Here is a 24,226-nt window from a genome sequence, read left to right as displayed (position 1 = left end):
CTGACCAATACTTAAAAGCCATTGATGGCATTTGTCAAAAGGCAGTAAATAAACCACTCAATCAAGTGAAACTCTGAAAAGTATGGTAATGTCAACAGTGAACAGAAGATAAGTAGAACTGTGTTACCGACATGATAATAAAGCTAGTGGAAATTGCACAGTATGTAAAGGCAAAACAAGGGCAATGGATAAAAGTAAAATAAGATATACGAGTACCAGTCTGGTAGGCATCTGCTTCCAACCGGTTTCAAAAAAGGGCTGAATTTCAGATTTTTTTTTATTGTGCAAAGCAAAACTAGGACCTTGCTTCCATTCTGGATCTCAGGAGGTTAAGTGCATTTCTCTCCATCCCCCTCCCAAGTAACCTTTTGGATGGTCATGGTGCTGCCCTTCCTTCCAGGTTCCTTCAGAAGAGGCAAGATGTGCTCTGTGAATTTCCAAAATGCCTGTCTCCACATCAGAAGGCCAAGGATATGAGGAAGACTCATGTTTCTGTGGTGAAGCCAGTCACTTCATTTCCCAAGGCTTTCATTTGGATTCACATGTATTCTCGGGGTGTTTACTAAGTGGCTGCTGTAATCCAGTATGTTTCTCTACCTGGACAGCAAGTCTCTTGCTAATGTATCGCAAAAAAACTTTCCTTCAGTAGAGGGTGTCTTTGCTCAGTCTGTTCTTCTCCCTTGGTGATCAATGAGTATTTGTGAAGTTCTCCTTATTTATGTCTACTAGTTGTGCCTTTGACATGAGGATCTTTTTACTCATTTTGCTCCAAGACAGACTGTTCTTCCTCAACTAAGTAGTGTTTTTACCCTGTTCTCACAAACAGTACTGTCAGAAACTTGTTTCAGAATTCTAGGTCTGACAACATAATCTGCCTGTATAGTCCCTCATGAAAAGCATTCCAGTAGATCTCTGGATGCTGTGGTCTCAGCATTCTGACTTTCTCATTCATCCCATTTGGCTGTCAAGGACTTATCTGGTTTGTCTGGCCTGGTGATTAGATCTGGTAAACCTCCAAACTGTGAATTCCTTCCAAATCCTGAGTCTGTAGGTGATTGTGATACAGATCTCAGGATGGTAAAAAGAATTTCAACAAGAAGACGGTCTAAAAGATCAGGACACTTCAGGAATTTCATTTACATATCGTTGTTCTTGAGCTGAGGGCAGTTCTTGTCTCCCTTCTGGCCTTTCAAGACTCTCTTCCCAACGGAAGGTTCTATTAAATCAGGCAGTATAACTACAGTCTGGTATATCAAGAAGCAAGAGGAAGTTAACTCTTACATCCTAACTGCCTTTATATAGAGTATCATTGGGAATTTCAGTGCCAACACTTCCTGGCAACAGTATTTATTGCATGGGATGCAGATTTGATGGACTTCTCGTGCCTCATGAGTGATCACTCAGCCAGACTTTGACCAAAACAATTTTAAGGTATTGTGGCCCTCCGTTGTGCAACCTCTTACTGTCTCAGACACCTTGTGTCCCAACTCAATTCTTTGATGTAGTTGAGTGATGGATGCCTTAGTTTACCCTTAGCAAATGTCCTCCTGTATGTTGCTGCCCCCATTTCTTTTGATAGGATTCATTCAGAAAGCCAGGTTATACAAAGTGAGATTCATTTTGTCACTTCTTTCTGACATATGCACCTTCCTGTGTAGAAATGCTTGGCCTTTCAGGATGCTTCCTACTCACACTTCTGGCAGTTCTCACCCAGACCTGCATTCCTTGTGGCTGACTGCTTTGGATACAGTGATAATCAAGTGCCCATCCATTCTTTGATAGAGAGAATCTTTCTTTGCATCTGCACAGACTGCCTATTTAGAAAACACAAAGAAAAACGGCCTTTTTCCTGTGTCTTGTACACAGGTAGAAGTTTGTGTCACTTCTGTAAACCCACTGTGCAAGTCTTACATTAATTTGCAGCTCATCCATTCTTGGTTCTGGTGTTCTTCTGTTGTCTATTTGACAGTTATTTCTGATTTTTTTGTGTGGTTAAGATTCTACTTCCTTAGCATCATTAAAAGTTTGCAAGACCTTCTTTCAAGGTACCTTCCATCTCGGTTCCCACTATGTGATATTTTCTCTTTGCTTGGGAAACGACTCTTCCATCCTTTGCGCCTGCAACTTTTATTATATAAAGTTCGTATTTTGGAAGATCCCGTTTTTGGTATCCATCACCTAAGCCAAAAGTATTTTTGGAATTTCAAATTATTTTGGTCAAGCCCCTATAATTGATGAGTTAGGGCAGGCTACTACAGAAGCTAATTTAAACCAAGTTCATCAGCATGCCTACAGCTGTCTGTGTCATGTGCAAAGCTCTGCTTCGGTAAGAGAGTGACCATGCATACTGTTTATAGATAGCTGGCCATCTGCTTCACCTTATACTGCGCGAGGTATAGGAAAACTTTATCAACAACCCTGACAATGCACTGTTCGAGGTTAGCAGTAACCTCTGTGACCTTTTCTGTGAAGCCATTCTGAACAGTACTCCAGCAGCGTGGACTTCCCTGAGCATATAGACAGGCATTGCAGGCTGGATATCCTAATCAAATTAATTTTTTTCTTCAGAGTTGCTATTGTCTGGGATATGTAACTGTGCGAGTAATCATCTCCTGAGGATTAACTATGGACTTTGTCACAGAGGTTATTGAATAATATCACTTTATCTGATATAAAGTTATGGATACCATAATAATAAATCTGAAAAGAAGACCCATTTTGGTAGTGTACTCTTTTATACACTTATAAAGTTAAGAACTGTTGGCAAATTGTCATTTAGGAGTCCTAATCTTGGGAGAGGCTTGAAGAGAATGGACGTTTTGCTGACTCTTTCTAGGATTGTTAGGTTAGCTGAAGTGCTTCACTCTTGCAGTCATCTGTCCAAACATCCACAGCAGCTTGTGGTTTTGGTGTCCAACAGAAATACGTTGGAACAACCTGACTATTACATACTGAGCATGGGAAATTAACATGTGCAAGATACTCACTTTTCCTGAGTCGTCTGAATCTTGTAGCATGATTGAACAGATAAGCAACCTAGAATTTTCTGCCTTTTCTCAGTTCTATAGGTGGAGCTTGAAGAAATGTAAGTGACTACTGCTCTGCTAGTTTAGTCAGTTAAGGTTTGGTTTTCCCTTTTACTTTGTTTGTGCCAATCTTAAGTTCTTTACATAAGCACTTTGTGTGTCAAGCAGTAGTCCATGGTGCTTCTCTGATATGGCTTCACACTGTCATTGTCAGGTTAGTGACTGATGGTGTCTGCAACCAAAACAAATCACACACAACACAGTCACTCACTCACAATATCCCTAGAATGAACTACTGCTAGCATTTTCGTAACTGAATTTTGCCAGGTAACATTCTTGACTCTTTGATCATGCAGTGCTATTTTTGGTATGGCTGCAGGGATATTGGTTTATCATATTTAATTTAATAGTGTAGAGCTGTTTGTTACTTAGTGGTTTCTTATACATTGCCACAGTAAAGGGTGATTTTTTAGAATAGCTGTGTATTGTAAATGAGCTAAATAAATTAATAAATAAGTAAATATGTATATATATATATATATATCTCCTGTATTATCCCTCTGCACAAAGGGGGCAAGTCTACTGAACTTTGTAATTACAGACCCATTGCTATCTTACCACCCCTTTCCAAAATACTAGAAAAATGTATCCAAAAGCAGCTTTTAAACTACCTCTTGTCCAATAACCTCTTAACCAACACACAGCATGGGTTTCACCCACACCATAGCACCACATCTGCCCTGCTAAGCTTTACCAACAACCAGCGTACAATTAATAGGAAACATACGTCTTCCATCTTCCCTGATCTCTCAAAAGCCTATAATACGGTTTCTCATTAGAAACTACTTGACAAAGTTTGAAATCTAAAACTTAACCACTCTTCCTTAGCATGGTTCCATAGCTACTTATCTGGTCGACAGCAAGCTGTCAAATGGCATCATGAACTCTCTCCCCTACTACCTGTTAGCTTGGGGGTGCCCCAAGGACTATCCTTGGTTCCTTACTGTTTAGTATCTTTATCAACAGGATCCACTTATTTGTACCGTTTTTCAATATGCAGATGACTTGACGCTTATCTGTGCTGCACCCTCCCTAAAACAATTAACATCTACAACACAACCATTCTTCCTAGCAGTCGAATCATGCTGAATTACAACTGATTCTGAATCCCTCAAAAACTCAACTGATGGTCTTTCACCCCAGCAAACCATGGGACCTCCATTCTCCATTCTAAATACATTCCTCCAACATCACCACAATATCAACAGTTACTCGCACAAAGTTATTAGGTGTAATAATTGACAATAGTTTAAAATTTGCCTGCACATATCATAATCCATCAAGAAGGCCCCATATCAAACTAGGCTCACTGTATAGAATAAACCTTTCCTTAACAGTAACACAAGACAAAACATAACCAGAACTCACCTTCTCTCTGGCCTGCTATATGCCTCCCCTATTTTAACAAACCTATTTCACCAAACTTGAAACCTGCTATAAGAAAATTTGCCACCAACACACCACATAGGTCCCACCACTGCACTCCAGTACACCAACTAAACTGGTTAGAACTTCCTAATCACTTAACTTGCACTCAACTTTCCTTTGCTCACCGACATGTACACCAACCTCATAAAACCCTTTCCCTTCATCTAATGCTTCAGCCTTATAGCAACACTCATAGACTTCGATCCTCCTACAAATCTTTATTACATGTCTCTAAATCCAGTAACCAAGCTGGAGACTCCCTGTTCTCTAACCATTTCATCAAAATATGGAATACTCTTCCTCAACCTAACATAGCTACTGCTGACCCATCTTACTTCAAGAAACATATAAAAGTCTTCCTCAGTAACAAATGGATCTGCTCTTGCTCCACTCCTGGATGAAGCCTTTTATCGACCAGCAACCCATCCTAATCTTCTCCCATTTCATATCAGCCGCTTGTACCTCAAAACTTATGTGCTTACTACGTAACCTCCTATTCATTCCTTCTTACTGTCTTTTACAAGTCTCCATTCTAGCTTCTCTTCAGTTGACTCTACCTCAACTGTAACTCTTCCACTATCTCTCCCTCTCTCCTGATAATCTTTCTTCTGTCTTCCACTCTCTTCTATACTAATCTCTCCTCTTGACAGTCTCACCATAAGGACAATCTTTCACTCTCTATTTTAACACTGTAATCTTGCCCCCATCTGTTGTCCATTACTTTTATTACTACTATGTAGACTATACTTTGTATTCTTACCAGAATTTGATGAGCAACCTGTAATTTACTTTGTTTGTTTGTGTCTTTCGGCTTTTCCCGGTTAGAGGTCGCCACAGTGGAACTCAGGTCCGTTAATGATTGGTAGTTGATTTTTACGTGCCCGGTTACCAGCCCTGACGCACAACCATCAACGAAGGCACGCCCATTCATGCATGTCTCCACGCAGAAGATGCTCTAGCTGAGAATCGAACCGGACGTCTTACAGTTAGGCGACAACGCTACCGCAGCACCACCACCGCGGATCTGTAATCAACAAAATCACTGTGACATAATGTGCTTTCGTGATGTATGTATTTAGACTCTACTGCACTTTGTGTAACTTGTATCTATTGTTTACTGTAAATCTTTGTAACTTGTCTCTGGTCTCTGGAGCTTTTCACCCCAGGCCTTCGCTGAAAATGGGCTCTCAGCCAGTTGGACTATCCCAGTAAACATAAATAAAATGTGATGTTTTAGATCTGTTGTTTGCATTGTACTTGCATGCATTCACAGTGCAATATTTTTTTCAGTGTTCCTGAAGTTTTGTTTTGAGGAAAGTTGCAGCAGAACACTGTGTAATCATCATGGAAGACCTTCTAGCTTTATATGAAAGTTGAGAGAAAGCATAGCCGGTTGAATTCCATTATTGTCATGCTGGGAAATAAGCACATTACCCCTAAGGTACCAAGTTAAGTTTCCATATTTTGACTTTTGTACATTACTGTGCTTTTTGCCCTCCACTACCAGGTTGAAAAGTTGACATGTATCCTCCTATTGGATTGCAGTTGAATTTTTCAAACACCAGATGGAAAGTTATTATTGTAGGGTACATTACACTCAGACTTTCTCCCAGAATTTATTGCAGTCAAAAGGAAGAAAAGGATTGACTTGCTGAAAACTAAACTGCTGACCTTTACATGATCTTACTGTGTTATGCACAGGTTGGTAACTGTAGAACTTGTATATAAATAAGAGGTTGTCCCAGAATGTGCAGCTGAGTAAATGGATGCAAGTAAATGTCATGGGAATAAATGTCTTCACCTTCAAGTGATGTAAACAGTAGCTGAATTCTGTTCACGCTTTGACAGAGATGTTAAAATTTGAAAGCTCAGATGGCTTTTTTTCTAAATTTGATCCTGACTGCCATTACTGTTTGATTTTGTTTTAGGAGCGCACTGAAGACAGTAAGTTTTTACAGTTCTGTAGAGTTTGCCAAGGTTACAAGGCTGCCCGTGCACACCATTGTCGCAAGTGCAACAGGTATGACCAGTTTATACAGCAAATTTCATGTCTTTCATAGAAAAGTCATATGAAAGCATTGTATGTAAGTTATGTTGTTAAATTACCATTGTTAATTAACTTTTCCAGTATTTTTCACCACACAAGTCACACTCATTGTGCACTGCTTCATTTGCTAAGGAGACTCTCTTCGTTAAGTTGTACTACATCCTGAGCTCCATGGGTGACATTTATCTAGGTAATTTTTTACCTCCTCTTATCCGTGATACTTCTCTATTTTCTATTCCATTTCCAGTTTCTTATTGATGCTAAACATATTTGGTAAGATTCCAAATAGCCCCGGGCTACCAAAAAAAAAAATTTTTCAGATTTAATTTGCTTCTGTTTGGCTTCATGAATTTAGGTTGGTAACCTTATTCACCATTATTTTTGGTTTCTTTTCATAGTATTTGAGAATTGTTTTGCTTAGTTGATTGAATACCTAAGGCATTCTTGCTTTACCATTGTGCTGAGGCTTCTCTCTCCTTTTAGCTTGTTTCCTGGCTTTGGTCCTTTTTTGTTATCACTCTCTCTTTTTCTAATAAGAGTTACTGAGGAAACTAATCTCTGTTTGTTAACAGCTAATGTGTTTATTGCTTAGCTATACAGCACTTGTCTTGAGTCCTGTGGCATTTGTGCAGAATGTAACGAGGTGAGTTTAAGGAGATAGAGAAAACGCTTCATACCTTTTTGTTGGAAGTTAAGGCTTGGGAGGAGACTCAGTAACTTCCTGTTGGTTCTGTGGTGTGTTTGGACAGGCAGAAAGGGTCTCCATCCTTTCCATAGTTCTCCAGTAAAGCCTTGCTCATCTAAACCTTTTCAGTCTTTTAAGAAACCCATCTTTGTCAGATTGGCTGACTTTATTAGTCAGTCATTAAAGGTAAATGTTCTAGGCTGCAGTGCCGCCTTCTACAGGTATAAGTGTTCAACTAAGGGTGATAGAGGATACCCCCTCCCTCTGTAGTTTGTCCTTCAAGGGTGATGGTGTATTCTCTGTAAGAGCCTATTTCTTTATTTTCTTTAATAGTTTGCCTTGTGTGTCATTCTCTCTTCCTTCAGTCCACGTTTCCTGCAGTTTCTACCATTGCTTATGTTGAACTTACCAAGGACATTGTGAAGCTTCAAGAAAGGCAGACAGTTTGTGTTTCTCTTCTCTCTGTCTGTCCTTTGAGAGGGGTGAAGTTGGAGTCACACATGAGTGCTCTTTCTCACCTAGTTCTAACAATTCAGTGTATTCTCCTCTTTAGGCTCTGGGCTCACATTTCCTGGTGTAGGCCTTTATGGGTTTGGACTGGCCAATGTTTTACACCCAGCATCTGACCTCAACCTCTAATGTCTCAAGTTGGATTTGTGTTGTCTTCAGGGATCTGACATTGCGCACACCCATGCAGGCTTTTTGTGCTGCACGTATGAAGGCTCCCACATGGGCTCTAATATTGGCAGGTTCTGTTCCAACTCCCACTCGTCTGTCATTGGTTCAGTCTCCCGTTAGACAGATGTTTGGTACCTGCTTTGCTTACACAACATTAGTTAGACCAGTGTTGGCTGGACCATTGCTGGATGCTCAGATGCAGTTTTCTTTGTCTCCAGTGCTGCCTGTCCAACCATTAGTCTCCTCTGCACAAAACTTCGATCTTGCTTCAGTACAGGCTTCTCAAGAGACTGTGTCCCTTCCCCTTCTGCAGGTAATCCAGAGACCTCTGGAATTTGGTCATCTGGCTTCAAAGAGGCTATCTTTGTCTTCTGACATAGAAAGTTATCCAAACATTCTATGAAAGAGGAATGGAAAGATTCACCACATTGGTCCCCCTTTGGATGATGATGATAAAGGGTCCATTTCTTGGCTTCCTTTCTGGGAAAAGATTCTAAAATGTTATTCAAATTGCTAAGGAGAGAAGGATAATTGGCCTACCAAGAGTCTTTCTTCTTCAAAGAAAGGACTTCAGGCTATCTATCAGTTTCTCCAAACATCTTTTTGGGTGATCCTTCCTTAGTTGATATTAACAGTCTAGTGAAAGTAACATGGGATAGTCTGGAAACTGTGGTATCATGTCTTGAAACGTTGAATGAGATCTATAGATCCTGATAGATTGCGTTGTCTGCATACGACCCCATAAGCTAGTTTGACTGCCTCTGTGGCTGCCTTGAAGAAAAATCACATACTGTGCCTTTTCATCCTCCATATAAAGAATCCAGTGTTTGAACAGACCAAAGAAGTGGACATTTGCATCCTCACATTGTGTCTTGGAGCACTGAGTTATCTAGCACTGATCCTTTATTTTCAGTGAGACATTTCAGATGACATAATTGTACTGCCAAGGGCTTACTTGTTGAAACTATTAAAGAGAGGCTTGTCAGTCGGGCTTGAATGTCTTCCATGGTTATCAGCCTAATGGTTTAAGTAGAATGCAACCCCACAGAGGGAGCTGTGAAGACAGCAGGATCTAGCAGAGTGATGTGCCAACACTGCTGACGGTACCTTCCATACTTTGCTGAGGACACTAAAGTGACATTTATGGATGCATTCTTTAAGGAACCTTTGAGTTCTGGACCCGAAAATGAGTAACATCTCCAAAGCATGAAGGAGAAAGAGCAATTCCTTTCAGCCAGTGGCATGACCTTTCACTCTCTCCAGTTTTGCTTTTCTGTGACTCAAAAGGGCCTGGGAAATCTGCTTTTTTGGTGCACCCTATGGATTCTGCTGCATCACCAAGTCTATCTAATCAGCACGCTCACCTAGATACTGGAAGTATTACTGATTCAGCAGCTAGGAGTGTCTGTATTCTCAGGGACATGAGCCTCCTAAAGTGGATTTTGTCCTTCCTTATCACTGTTGCAGTATTCTTCACGTAAGGGATCTCCTGCCAGAGACCGCCCAAAGTCCGGGCAGTTTACCAAAGCCTTCAGCTGTTATAGGTACCATGCATCACCTGTGCGTGATGCAAGACATAAAGGTGATGTATGGATGCAGATACTCAGAACTTCTTTGCCTTCAGTATGAATGCCATCATTGAATGTTCGTCTGACTTGCCCCTCTGCTGTGCTGGGTACCAAGCCATTTTTTTTTTTTTTTTTTTTTTTTTTTAAGATAAGTACCGCATCGAGGTTTCTTGTCTTATTGTTGGTTATTGTGTTCTTGTCATCCAGAAAGGGAAAATGTCAGTGTGGAAGGCAGATTCCCCATAAAGACCATTACACCTAGTGTCTTTTCTTGTGTGCTTCCCACTGTCATATGGAATATTTTATCTGCCAGACATTTGTACTCAAGATGCTTCATAGTTGCCTCTCGTCGTTGTCCATATACCTGGAGGACCAGTGTCTTAAGTTGTTGGCCCAGGGCATTATGGCATAATCCTCCCATCCTGAGGGCCAGCCATCTACCAAGAAAAGGCCCACAAAGTCAGGCCCGATCTGGCTGCTGTCCAGTCTCCCTCAGATATCTCTCTAGATGTCGGTAAAAGCCCTGAAAACCATTTGGTGCTTGCTTCGAATTCCTCTGATGTGACCACATCAGAGGCGGTCATGGAGCCGGCTTCTCGCACATCCTTGGAGGCTTTTCAGATGTCTGTACTTAACGTTAAGGGTGAATCTTGGCTGATCATACCTGAAGGACTGAGGGGGATTCCTCAGATCTTAGTGAGGGAGGAGATTCCTACAACTATGATAGCGCATCAGGAGTCTGACCCACTGAGAGTTTTTCGAGCGGACGTCCTGCATAAAAAGAAACAAAAGACCTAGCATATTTCCCCTATTGTGAAAGATTCCCATTGTGTATGCTAGGATTTCACTCAAGGTTTATTTAATGCTTTGATGGCCTTGAAGCCACCTCAAGGGGTCTCTCTTCCTGCTCCACCTGGCCTTCCACTCCATTCAAGAGGCCTAGGGAATGATTCCTCATGTAAAGATCTGGATTGGGAGGAAGAATCCCTAGCTTATTCTTCTCAAATCCCTTCCCCCCCTTAGACTGTGATTTAGAGGAGGAGGATTCTTTAAGCCCAGATTCCCCTTTGAAAGACCTCCCCTTTGGGGGGATACCATTGCCCTCTTGGTGGACTGTTTTAAGTGGGATTGTTCCCAGGTCTCTGATATTCAAAAAGATATTATTAGCTCCTACAGGTGTAGTCTCCAAAGCTATGTGCTGTTACTGGCTGCCCTTTTAGATACCTTTTCTACAGCTTTGGTAGCCTTTGACTCTCTGCCTCCTGCACCAAAAAAGCCAGATAAGGTTATACAAGATGCCTGAGAAGTGCAAATTTATATATAAATGCCCTTCTGTTATGTCAGTCTATTCTGACAAGCTCTCCAAGTTGTTGCCCTCCACCGAGCTGTTGCCTTCTAATAAGGATAGTAGGGCCATGGAAAGGTTGGGTAAAAGAGTTTACACTGCTTCCACCTTCTCCTTTAGGGCCATTAACTATCAGACTTGTGTTACCAGGTATGTTTTAGCTCTGCGTTCTCATGTTTCTAAGGTGGTTTCTGACCTTCCTGACTCTGAGGGAAAGGCTTTGGCCCTTTCCCTGCTGGGCTTCACTTTGCAAGTTGCTTGCCATTCAATCAACTGCAGCTGATGCCTCTTCCAGGGCTCCTGCCTTTGGATCAGTTATGAAGCATGACACTTTGCTTTGGCCTTAGACTTTGCCTGATGACATCAAGGCCAAAGTTTTGGATACTCCTTTGGATAACAAAAGTCTTTTTGGCTCTGCTACTCCTGACGTGCTCATGTCCCTTCAGTATAAGGGCAAAGCTGAAATTTATTTTTGTTTTTGCCATTCCTAAGTTTAAGAGGAGCTACCCTTCCAAGTCTGGCTTTGTTTATAGGCAGTTTCACCCTCCTCCTAAGGGTAAGAAGTGTTCTAGATGTATGCCTCCTGCCAACTCTATTCAGACACCTGCCTCCCAAAAATCTTCCCTTCAGGACACTCCTGGTTCTGTTTGACAGTTTGCTTCCCCCTCCCCTTGGCCAGGTTCCCCTTGTCTCTCTGCCTTTCCCTGTCTCTTCCAAATTGGCTATGAATTGCCTCAGATTCTTTTGTTCTGTCCATTATCTGCCAGGAATATTTCATGGTTTGGAAGCCCCCCCCCCCTTTAGGCATTCCTTACCCTCCTTAAGAGCAGCTTTCTCATTTCCCAGAGGTTCTTCAATCTTTTTTGATCAGGGCACCATTTAAGCTGTGCCTCCCACTCTTGGTAGGAAAGGGATTTTATTCCATAATGTTTTTGGTCCCATGAAAGAAAGGTTCATGGAGACAAATTCTGGATCTTTCCCTACTCAACACCTTTCTCAGGCTTCCTTCTTTCAGATGTTATCACTTGATACATTATTTCCTCTCCTACTTCCTCAGGCCTTTCTGGGGTCTTTGGATCGCAAGGATGCATACCTTCGCATCCCCATGCATCCTCTTTTCAGAAAATGTTTACATTTGTCTGTTTCTTCTTTGCATTTTCAGTTCTCTGGTTTGCCTTTTGATATTTCTACTGACCCAAGGGTGTTGATCAAATGCCTCACTCCTGTCATTGTGTTTTGCAGGCTTCGAGGTATTCATATTTTTCCCTATCTAGATCTGCTTTTTCAAGGTCCTTCTCCCAGTAGTCTGCTTCAGGATCACCAGCTTACTACATGCCTATTGTACAGTCTAGGGCTCATAACCCTCTAGAAGTCTTTTGTGATGCCTTCCTAGGATCATATTATCCGTGAATGCAGACTTCAGACATTTTCTGTTTTAGCATCTCTTCCTGTCCTCAAGGCTTTGTCTCTGATGGCCTTTTTCCAATCCCTTCTTCCTCTGGTATCTGTTATGGCCAGGGAAATTCTTAGAGTCTTGGGGTTTATGACTTCCACCATTTGCATGTTCCCTGTCACCAGGCTCCACATCAGTGGTACCTCAGATTGGTGTGGCTTTGACATTGCCACCCCCTGGATTTCGCAGTTCCTTTTCTTCCTTGTTTCTGGTTCGAGCTTCATTGATGAATTCATCAACTCTTTCTCTCTAAATCTGGTGCTCCATTTCAAGCTCCAGTTCCCACTCAGGAGCTTTTTACAGATGCTTTAAGGAAGAGACCCTGAACCTGAACCTTTAGAGGCCATGAAGAGGTACCCCATCCCTTATTCCTCATCAGAGGTCAGACCATATGAGAATAAAAGAAAGGAGGACTCTATTTTTGGCTCTGCAGGGTTTTTATTCCTTCTTTCATCCTGGGTCAGGTTTTCACAGACAATACCACAGCGATGTGATATGTCAACAAGCAGGGGGACATGAGGTCCTATCTTCTCTGGAGCTATCCAGTAGCAAGTGGCTCTTCAGGTGGTTTACATTCCTTCAGACACAGTCTAGTGGCAGAGCCCTTGAGTATGTCCTGAAAATAAGCTCATTCCTGGACATTGTCCATTGGTGGGGTATTCCTCAATTAGATCTTTTTGCCTGCCATCTGAGCAGACAGCTCCCTCTATTTTTTTTTCCAGAGTCTCAAGTCCTCTGACTTGGAAAATGGATGTCCTGTCTTACCCCGTCCTCTGTTGTCTCTGGTTCTGCACAAGATCAGTCAGGACTTTTCCAAAATCTTGTTGGTGACTCCCTTTTACCCCAGACAGCATTGGTTTCCTTTTTCTCTTGCTTGGCCTAGGGCAATTACAGTTTACTTCACAGGGTGGATCTTCTCACACAAGACAGGCAATCTCTTGTCCATCTTCAACTGTGCACTCCTCAGCTGACACTATGGGTGATAGGGGTTGATCCCTTTTAGACACCTCTTTTCTTAGGATGTGCTCCTGGTTCTGCAGGAGGCGAAGGACCCCGCTGGCAGAAAAATTCTATTTGTCCAAATAGAGAAGGTTTTCTGTCTTGAGCCTTTTTTACCATCAGGATCCCCTGTAACACCTTGGATTTGCATAGACAGCACAGATATTATTTAGATAAAATTAAAGTTTTTCACAGATCTGAGCAGCTTTTTGTTTCTTTTCATTCCAGGGCTTTGGGTTTTGCCATTTCTAAGCAAACCATCTCATCCTGGAATTCTAAGACTATTTCCTTTTGATATTTTTTAATGGCAAATGTCTGTCCTCATCTGTAAAGGCACATTCTGCTGTGTCACTTTCCTCCTCTGGTGTCTTTTTCAAGGGTCTGGATACCAGTTCTATCCTTCAGACTGCTGCTTAGTCCTCCATTCATACTTTCACTAAACATTACAAATTGGATGTTGTTTCCAGGGCCAGAGCAGGCTGTGCTAGGGCTTTCCTAAATGGGTTTATGGAGGGCTCTTGTCTGCCTTCCTCCTCCTCTTCCCAGGCTTGTTCTTGAGCTCTTGTACTCTTCCTTATTCGAAGAATACTGTAAAGGTGATATGAAAGGACCTAGTATAGCTGTATAAAATCTTATTATAATACTAGTTGTCCTTCTCTTCCCTCATGCAGTGTTCAGTCCCTCCATCCCCCTCTAATTTGACTCTTGTCTTGTGTTCTGGTTGCTCTCCTTGGCCGAGGGGCCCTTCTATCTTTACTTTTCTTTGTGGATGCACATTTTCCCCTTTGTCCATTGGGGTATTCTGTTTCTCCTGGGGCTTTTTCAGTTCTGAGCATCTGCTTCCATACTTCACCTTTATGCACTATGTTGTGCGCGTGTAACATATGTGTAACATAGGTTGACTATAACCTACTAAAGCACTGTTGAAAGGAGATACCCGACACCGGTCAGTCCCAGGATGCATCGTATTCATTAAACTTTTGGATTTATTCTGGGACTGACTGGTGTCGGGCATCTCCTTTCAACAGCGCTTTAGTAGGTTATTGGTTGGCTTCGCACTGTTTCTTCTATTTTCGTGGTTATAGGTTGACTATAATTTATTTTATTTATTTATTCTACATTTGTTAACTGGGAGTGTCTGTCTGAGCCAAAAAGGTCCTTTTTCAGCAGAGGCCCGGGGAGAAAAGCTCCACAAAGAAAAATTAGACACATTTAGTTATTTAGACATGATCAGTATACACACCAATTACAAGAGACATGTTTTTACAGTGGTATGCGGCACATAAACAGTTACAATGGAGAGAACAAACAAAAAAATATTAATTTTAAAAATAAAGGTAATTAATAGATTTATGGTGTACAGCTGAAATTTGGAACATAGGTAGAATACATACATAGTACACAGGTACAGTTCATACATTGTAGATTAGCCAGTGTTTGTGAGTAAGATTGAAAACTATTATCAAGTGCTTTAGATTTAGTATGTATATGTTATTCCGCTTTTACTAGCCTGGGGAACAGTCATGGCACTGCCAACTTTGCTTGAGATATTGCCTGATGAGGTCTTTAAAGGAGGCTTTGGATGATGTGTTTTGAATGCTAGTAGGGACAAAGTTCCATTGTTTAGCCACTGAACTACTATATAGTGCATCTCCAAAGCTATTGTAGCTGTTGGTGACCTAGTAGTAGTGGTTTGCTTGATGATCTAAGAGGCCTTTTGGCTGAGTGATGTTGTACTAGGTTTTTAAGGGCAGGACACTTATTGGGGAGGTAATAGATAGAATGACAGAGGCAGAGCTTCATTGTAGGTTAGGAGGTTGGGCAGTTCAAGCCAGTGGAGCTGTTTCAAAGCAGTACGGTGATGAGTTCTATATGAGCAATTTGCAGCAAAGCGGGCAGTTCTGTTATAGCAGGCTTCCATTTTGATTAGTTCAGTTTTGTTGAGGTTAGTCAGAATGGGACATGCATAGAGTAGGGTGGATAGAAGTTTGGAGCGAGCAGTGGCTGATCTTGTGTTGTTGGTAAGAAATGGTTTGATACGGTATTGTGACCCCAGTTTGGCATGTACTTTGTAATAGTTAAGTTGAGATGACTATCAAATTTTAGGTGGGAGTCTATGGTTATTCCCAATAGCTTAGCCTGTGCCACTGGAGCAATTGGAGTAGCATTTGTGGAGTCGACAGTGAATTGACTGTTAGTGTTTTTGTTAGAACTGCTGATTATAATCATAAGCTGAGTTTTCTTTGGATTGAGGATAAGTTGGGCTTTGGTAAGGTAGTTTTCAACGTCTGAGAATGCTAGTTGAGTTGTTTGCAGGAGGGTGGGAATGTTTTGTGCAGCACAGATTAAGGTAGTGTCATCTGCATACTGAATTATAGATGCATGCTGTGTGGAGGTATGGAGGTCATTTGTGAAGACTGTGAATAGTAGTCGTCCTAAGATAGAACCCTGTAGGACTCCTATAGTTATGGGCAGCTGATGAGAGAGAGAATGCTCCCATTTCACAGCTTGGTACCTGTCAGTTAAGTAGCTTTGGAACCTGGTAAGAGTGGAATTTGATAGATGATGTTGGTTTAGTTTGTTTAGCAGGATTTGGTGTGAGACTGTGTCAAATGCTTTGGACATATCCAAAAAACAGTTGACACTTGTAGGCCTTCATTTTTGAGATGGTTTACTGTGTCTGTGAAGCAGAGGAGGGCTGTAGTGGTACTATGGGCAGGTCTTAAACCATGCTGAGTAGGTGACAGGATGTTGCTGTCTAGGAGATAGTTTAGCATCTGGGTATGGATGCATTTTTCTAGGATTTTGGCCAGGGGGGAGAGTAAAGCAATGGGTTGGTAGTTATTAAGTTCAGTGGAGGTCCCACCTTTATGTATGGGTGTAACACAGGATATTTTCCAGAGTTTGGGCACATAGTTTTCAACAGTTGATCTGTTTATAAGAGTGGAGACTGGGATAGCAATAGCATCTGCTTTGAGTTTCAAGAAATAGCTGGGGAGTAGGTCGGCTGCTGTTGATGAAGTTTTTAGTTTGGAGTGCATGCTTTTGATTGAAGTGGTGGAAACTGTTTTGAGGGTAAAGCTTGTATTAGTGTTATTTGTGTTGGGGGGGGGGGGTAGTGAGGAAGGAACTGTCCTGTGATACTAAGGATAGAATTGAGTTCACAAAGTGGGAGGTGAATTGTGTTTCTATGGGAACTTTAGTGTCAGGGGTGGTTGGTTTGGGAGGTAGTCTTTTGGGTGGATTTTAGTCGCTGGTTTACATTTTTCCAAATTTTTTGTGGGTTGTGTTGGCATTTAGTTTGTAATATTGTGTAGTAGGATTTTTTGTCCAGTCGAATGCATTTATTTGCACGGTTCCACATTCTTGGTACTTAGTTAGGCTTTGTGTTTCTTTGTTTTTTTGATAGTAAAGCCAGGCAGTGTCTCTGGACTTGAGGATTTGTTTGGTTTCTTTATTGAGCCAGGGGTTTGTAGAGGTTCTAACCTTGATTTTGCGCAATGGAGCGACAGTGTATAGGTGTTGTAGAAATGTTTTGTTGAAATATGCTACGTCAAGGGTTTTTAGGGGGGTCCAGTCACAATTACAGAGTAAAGTGTTGAGGACCTCAGCAGAGAATTTTTTTGTGTTTCCAGTGGATATATAGTTAGTGGTTTTGTATATGCTTGTTCAACTACATATAAAGTATATTATGCTGTGGTCACTTAAGGTGTGTGGGAGACTGCCTGCGTGAGGGTACAATGGGGGTTGTTAGTTAGGACTCAGTTAAGGATGGATTCCCTTTTAGATTTTTTATCACATCTAGTTGGAATTTGGACTAGCTGCTGGTAGCCATGGAGATTTATTAGATTACTTGGTGGTTCTGATATACAGGTGAACCAATCTAGGTTGAAATCCCCCAGAATAAGGGTTTCTTGTGAGTATGTGAATGAACACCAGGATAAGAAGTCTTCAAGGCTAGCAGGTGTATTACCAGGTGGAATATAGATGACAATTGTGGTGATGACCTTTTTAGGGTGAATTTGAAGTTGTGAGATAAGTATGTCCCAATTATTGGGGGAGGGGTAGGAGTTTGGTAATTGACGGATAGTTAAGTTGGACTTGTACAGTAAGGCAGTTCCACCCCCTTTACGAAGTGGTATTGTCTTGTCTAATGATATTGTAGCTGGTAGGGAGAACTTCTGAGTTAGCTATGTTTTTATTTAGCCAGGTTTCTGTTAAAGCAACTATGTCTGGGGAGTAGTGTGCTATTGTGGCCTGGAGTTCAGGTGTTTTATTTTTGATACTTCTAATATTAATATTTATCATTAAAAATGGTTGGTTTTGCTGCTGTTGTTGATTTGCCCAGGGATGAAGAAAGTGGGGGTGTTATGTTCTGACATTTGTGTTGGAGCAGTTTGTGTTGGACAGGATGGATTTGGGCCTGGGTTGGGGTGGATATCCCCAATTATGGTGAGCCCGGAGTTAAAATGGTTGTACAGATGTTGGAGTTTGGTGAGGAGTGTGAGAAAGTATTGTATTTTTTTGGAGTAGGAATGAGAGCATATGTGTTTAGTTCTGAATTGGTCCGTTATGTAGTTCTTGAATAACTGTGGGCAGATATTATTATAATGTGTGGTGTCTGTATACGAGAGTGCATAATGTAGTGTTGTGCTACTAAGTTTAGGGATATTGCTAGAGTGATAACTTGTGGTGTTGTAAAGAATTATGAGAAGACAGACTAGACTTAGTTGTGTGATAGTCATGGTTATAAAGTTTAAGTTGTTTCTAGGTGGGGTGTCTGAATAGGAATTATAGGGTTGCACTATATGTGGATGGGTGGTGCTGCGGTAGCGTTGTCGCCTCATAGCAAGATGTTGTCCCGTTCGATTCTCAGCTAGAGCGTCTTCTGTGTGGAGGCATACGTGAATGGGGCGTGCCTTCGTTGAAGGTTGTGCGCCAGGGCTGATAACCCGGTACGTAAAAATCCACTGCCAATCATTAGCGGACCGGAGTTCCGCTGTGGCGACCCCTAACCAGGAAAAGCCGAAAGACACAAACAAACTATATGTGGATGGGAAGAGGTGTGGGTGATGTAAAAAAATGCCTAGTGGGAATGAGAGTGATTGGGAGTATTTTGTGTGGAGCAAGTTGGTGTGGTATAATGTGATATGACTTGAGGAGCTGTGATTGTTGGAGGTGATGTGAGGGCGAGCTGTGGGTGTGGCTGTGATTACTATAAATGTAGAGGTAGTGGGGGCGGGAGGGAATAGGGGGCAGGGCAGGGGAGCGGAGAGAGCCCAAGCATTAGCGAGGGTGAATGGACCGGGGCAGAGCCAACCAAGACAAGAGAAAAAAGTAAGTATTACTTTACAAATCTGAACACTTTTAAAACAAATTCCTGAGGTCTAATGGCTTACCGGCAAGCAGAATGTAATTGCTGAAGAGCACATGTGTCCTGGTGGGAGACTAGAAATTTAAAGATGGTTCCATGCTCAGCAGGATTCTAATATAGACTTTGTATTGGGGGAGGGAGCTAGCACAAGGGGTGTAAACCAGGTGGAATGCAAAGAAACCAGAGAGGCAATCAGTGGAAATCAGTGAAGGCCTCAGAGGGGGTAAGTAATAATTCAAACTACCTGTAAAGTGAAGGAGAGAAGAGACAGCAAAGTTTATTAAGGTTGGGAGTGTGTCTTCACATTTACTTGCTGATTAGTAACCAGTTTGTGCACAGATTAGAGTAGGGAGATACATTAGTAATGAAGGGGAATGTATAGAGATGCAAATAAACAGGTGGGCCGCCAAGTGATACAAACTAAGGCAGAAAGCACTGAGAGGGCTGCTTGATGGTTAATTTAGTCACAGGGATGTGAATTAAATGTATACTGTCTATTGGACAGTTAGGATTACTGTACTAGCTGGGGGAGGACACAAGGCTACAACAGTCAGTTTTATTAGCAAGCTGAGAACTACTAAGAAATACTGCTAATGTAATAACTTCACTCTCATAAAACATACAAGTAGAATGCCTGGGTGGACTGACCCTGCTCTTGAGGCTCAAAATGTATATCCTTGTTTAGTTTGCAGTACTAATTCCTTCTTGTACTGTATGGGTGGAGTGGTAGCCGCAGACTGTAGATTTGCTTGTGTGTGCTCTGAAGAGAGAGAGAGAAAAAAAGAGAGGATGAATCTAGTAGGAGGAGACAAAGACAGGTCAAAGGAAGTAATGAGGAGATAGGAGGGTGTAAAAGATACAAATCTGAGGATAGTGTGGATAAAGCAGGAGAATAGATGCTACTGCTACAGTCTGAGAGTGCTTTAACAGTAACCACATCACAGTGCCATAACTTAGTTTGGAAACAGGTTAGTAAATCATGCGCAATACATTTATCAGCCAATTATCATGTGCATACAAGAAAAAGGAAAATGAACACAACAGCACAGCTGAAGCAGTAGCAGAGACAACTGTAGTGCTAAGTCAGTAAATACTGTTTCTAACTCCAATACTAGGTCAATTAGATGTACATTACAGTTACAACAGCAGTTTTAGTAGCATAGAGACAACATAGCTGCAGTGGTAGTGTCAGTAAAAGCACAATTCCTGAATGACAGAGTAAACCAGTTAAATAAACAAATAATCTAATCAGTAGTCAGGAATCAGAAAAATGAATGCTAGTTGTATAGATCCAAATACAGCAAAAAGTAAGTATTACTTTAGAAATCTGAACGCTTTTAAACAAATTCCTGAGGTCTAATGGCTTACCGGCAAGCAGAATGTAATTGCTGAAGAGCACTTGTGTCCTGGTGGGAGACTAGAAATTTAAAGATGTCTCCATGCTCAGCAGGATTCTAATGTAGACTTTGTACTGGGGGAGGGAGATAGCACAAGGGGTGTAAACCAGGTGGAATGCAAAGAAACCAGAGAGGCAATCAGTGGCAATCAGTGAAGGCCTCAGAGGGGGTAAGTAATAATTCAAAACTACCTGTAAAGTGAAGGAGAGAAGAGACAGCAAAGTTTATTAAGGTTGGGAGTGTGTCTTCACATTGACTTGCTGATTAGTAACAAGTTTGTGCACAGATTAGAGTAGGGAGATACATTAGCAATGACGGGGAATGTATATAGAGGCAAATAAACAGGTGGGCCTCCAAGTGATACAAACTAAGGCAGAAAGCACTGAGAGGGCTGCTTGATGGTTAATTTAGTCACAGGGATGTGAACTAAATATATACTGTCTATTGGACAGTTAGGATTACTGTACTAGCAGGGGGGGGACACAGGGCTACAACAGTCAGTTTTATTAGCAAGCTGAGAACTACTAAGAAATACTGCTAATGTAATAGCTTCACTCTCATAAAACATACAAGTAGAATGCCTGGGTAGACTGACCCTGCTCTTGAGGCTCAAAATGTATATCCTTGTTTAGTTTGCAGTACTGATTCCTTCCTATACTGTATGGGTGGAGTGGTAGCCGCAGACTGCAGATTTGCTTGAGTGTGCTCCTGCTCCTGAGGCTCAAAACATATATCCTTGTTTAGTTTGCAGTACTGATTCCTTCTTATACTGTATGGGTGGAGTGTTGGCCGCAGACTGCAGATTTGCTTGAGTGTGCTCAGCAAGCAGAATGTAATTGCTGAAGAGCACCTGTGTCCTGGTGGGAGACTAGAAATTTAAAGATGAGCTGAAGGCTTTGGTATTATGTCTGGATGTTAGGCTATGATTGGTAGGAGATCCCTTAGATGAAGAATACTGCAATAGTGAAGAGAGGGACATCTACTGTCATGGCAAGATTTTACACAATTGTACTTTCTCGCTGTTTTTTACTCTAAATCCAGTAACCTTCATTTGGAGGTGATCAGGCTTCTGGAGGAACTGAAATGGTGTGTGAATAAGAGAGAGTTTATTAAAAGTGGTTACTTCATGGTATTTAAGTTCAGACCAAAATGCTTGTATCTACCTTTTCTTGGTGTACCACCCCTTCAGAAAATAAAGTCATGTAGTACAACAGCTCCTTATAAAAAAGTCCTCCAAAGGGTCTTGACAGACCAGCAAGGATGAGGATCTTGTTTAGTTTATTTTGTGCCAAAAAAAAGTCCTCAAGTGTATTACTAGACTTTAGCAGACTGAATGCCTTCATCCCAAAAGAGCCCTTCCTCATGGTCACAATGCAGTCCATCTTCCCTTGTCTACCAGGAGGAAACTGAATCTGCTGTTTTGACCTCCAGGGTGTATTTTTGCACATACACACTAGCCAAAGCATCCTAAACGTTTTTACACATTAAAATAGATGGCAGCCACTGTCATTTGTGGTCCCTGTCTTTTTATTTCATCTCTACTCCCAGACTTTCACCAAATGCATGGCAGTAGGGGCAGCTTATCTCCTCATGCAAGGTTTCAATTTCTTTAACTGGATGGCTGGTTTCTTATTTTGCTCATTTCAGACTGTCTCATTCAGCACAAGGATCTCCTTCTCTATGTGTGTTTCCCTGACTGGTGATCTGGCAAAGTCTCATCTCAATCTTGTATGACAATTTTCCTCTCACAGGAGCTTTGATCAAGATCAAGGCAGATTGAATTTATTTACTTCTGGACAGAATGTAAAGCATTTTCCATTCAGTGTCTTCCTTGCTTTCCTGTTCAGGCTTCACCAGTTTTTCACCTGTAAGATCTTTGGCTCATGGCAACTATGATGTTTGTAATAACTTGAGAGACTTTTTATGAGGGTGCTATTATAGACTTCCAGAATTTAGTGGTCATAGTACTGTAGTACTCTGATCCTTTGGAGAAGCCAGTCAGGATCTCCAAAGCATGTTGCTGCCATTTGCCTTGGTGGTTTCAGCTGAACATTCAAGGTATATACTTGTTTATTCCTGACTGGTGGCCATATTCACTATCAATGCTTCTACCCTAGTATAGATTTGGGAATTAATTGGGTGATCAGTCCAATGGATGTGATGTCTGCTAGAGTCGTCTTTGCAAATTGATGCTCTGGAGAGAAGAGCAGCAGTCTTGCTTAGCCACTAGTGCCTTTCAATAACTTTCTTCCAGAGTACTGGATATTAATCAAAAACTGTGATTGTGTATCTGGTATGCTAAATGGTATGGAATAAGGTTCTACCCCCTCACCTTTTTGATAAACGGCAAGTGTGTGGGAATGGCTGGTCTCAATTTACCATTTTGCAATAGCCATGTGAATTTCTGGGATTGGCATATCTTTTGTACACATAATCATTGTTTGCAGGTAACACATGAGAGTTCAGTTAATCTGGCACTGCCAGGACATTGTTCCTGAAGTGGGCCTTCCAGTCAGCACCACATATCAAAAGTCCTTCTTGTAGATCATAGGTTCATAGGATAATACTAGGCTATTGGCCCAGAGGCCCTTATAAACATAGACAAGAATTTTGCCCATGTTCCCACAAAGTCAGCACCTGTTTCCCCTGTCCAGCAGGGACAGAGGTGGGATCCCAAGGGTGTATTTTCTGTTTCCTATCCAGTTGTCCATGTTCCTCTTAAAGAGGGCTAGAGAGGTACTCTGCTTGACATGGAGAGGGGAGTCTGTTTCACAGATGGAAGAAGTCTTTAGGACACAAATCTATCCTGCCAACAAGTTATATTAATGTCACAGACCAGGTTGAGGCCTTGCATGTGGGTTGCGCAAGTGGAGTTTGATCTACGTATATGCAGCAACTCCATCAAGGTTGGGACTGAGATGGCCTTGTATGCCACACAGGTCAGCTCTGAGCAGTCTGTATGAGACTGAATAGAGGGACAGGGCTTTTAGCCTATCTGTATATGATAGGTGTTTAAGACCATGGATTTTCCTGGTCAGGAACCTCTGTGGTCTCTCCATCTGCTGCATGTGCTTGGCAGGGCACATGTCAAAGGGGGTATTATACATGATAATGGTTCTGATAAGGGAGGAGTACAGGATGTTATGACCTCCTTGTTCCTGGATGAAATACCCTTATTTTTGAGGTGGGCCATGTAGAAAGCCTTCCATGCAATGGAGGCAACATGGTGGTCAAAAGTCAGGCTGCTCTCAACCTGGGTGCCGAAGTCCCTCATGGTTGATTGCATGCTTAGTATGTTGTTATTAATGTGGTAATTACTGGGGATGCCATTTTCCCCAAGGGGGGATAATGATGCGTTTCTGTGGCATTCATTTTAAGGTTATGCTTCTGGCACCAGTCATTAGTTTGGGTAAGGCCCTCTTGGAGGATATTCACATCACTAGATCTCTCCATCCAACAGACAGAGCATGAAAGTGGTAATCCAGGGCTGGCTTTGGGGATTACTTCATGTTCCTCCCATTACATCTGATAATAAAATGTATCCAAAAGATGTCACATGGACTGCATAATTTTAGCAGCCCCATTTTGGCTCAGGCAGGTTTAGTTCCTGCTATTGAGAATGTTTTAGGTGGAACCTTGTCTCGGGCTGATTATGAAAAAGACTGTAATGCCTCAACTTTTAGGCAAGGTATAGGTGAACCTTTGGACTCTGAGGTTAACAGCTTGCCTGCACCACCTCCATTTATTACCAGGGATCAAGGTTTTTCAAGCAGGGTCATGGTTACTGTGCCCTCATAGCAGAAGCCCTCTACCCAGAAGACATACAGAGACAGGTGAAAGAAAAGTTATCAGTTTGGACTGAATATCATAATCTGGATACCTTTCTGCCAGCTGTTTCCATGGTCCTTCATTATGTCAGAAATTATTCAGATCTAAGGTATTTGTCAGTTAAGTTACATTTGTCTGATGTATTTAATTGTCATGCTGGGCAGTATTCAGCTTCTTTAGCTTCCATTAAAGTGTGCAAGGCTGTTTTTATTGGTGCCATTCTCATTGATTGTTCTGTTCTACAGACGGGCCTTTGAGGTGTGGTAAATGGCTTCAAGAGTCGGGCTTTGACACTCTGGACATTTTACATTGCATCTCAGAGGAACAGTTAAGCACAA

The 24,226-nt window shown here is 41.8% G+C and overlaps 1 protein-coding gene across 5 annotated transcripts in view; it reads left to right on the top strand.

Moving 5' to 3' along the window:
• ZDHHC6 (zinc finger DHHC-type palmitoyltransferase 6) overlaps positions 1-24,226 on the top strand; it is a 762,509-nt gene that overhangs the window by 247,445 nt on the left and 490,838 nt on the right. For all 5 annotated transcript variants that reach the window (XM_044055851.1, XM_044055850.1, XM_044055847.1 and 2 more), the window contains exon 3: positions 6,443-6,534. In XM_044055851.1, coding sequence (XP_043911786.1) covers positions 6,443-6,534 — 92 coding nt within the window. The remainder of the gene's footprint in view (positions 1-6,442; positions 6,535-24,226) is intronic.

Source organism: Protopterus annectens, chromosome 14.part0, assembly GCF_019279795.1.
Source record: "Protopterus annectens isolate FY-2018-M chromosome 14.part0, PAN1.0, whole genome shotgun sequence".
Taxonomy (NCBI): domain Eukaryota; kingdom Metazoa; phylum Chordata; order Ceratodontiformes; family Protopteridae; genus Protopterus; species Protopterus annectens.
Note: the sequence above shows the minus strand (reverse complement) of the source record. Positions and strands in the feature narration are given on the sequence as shown.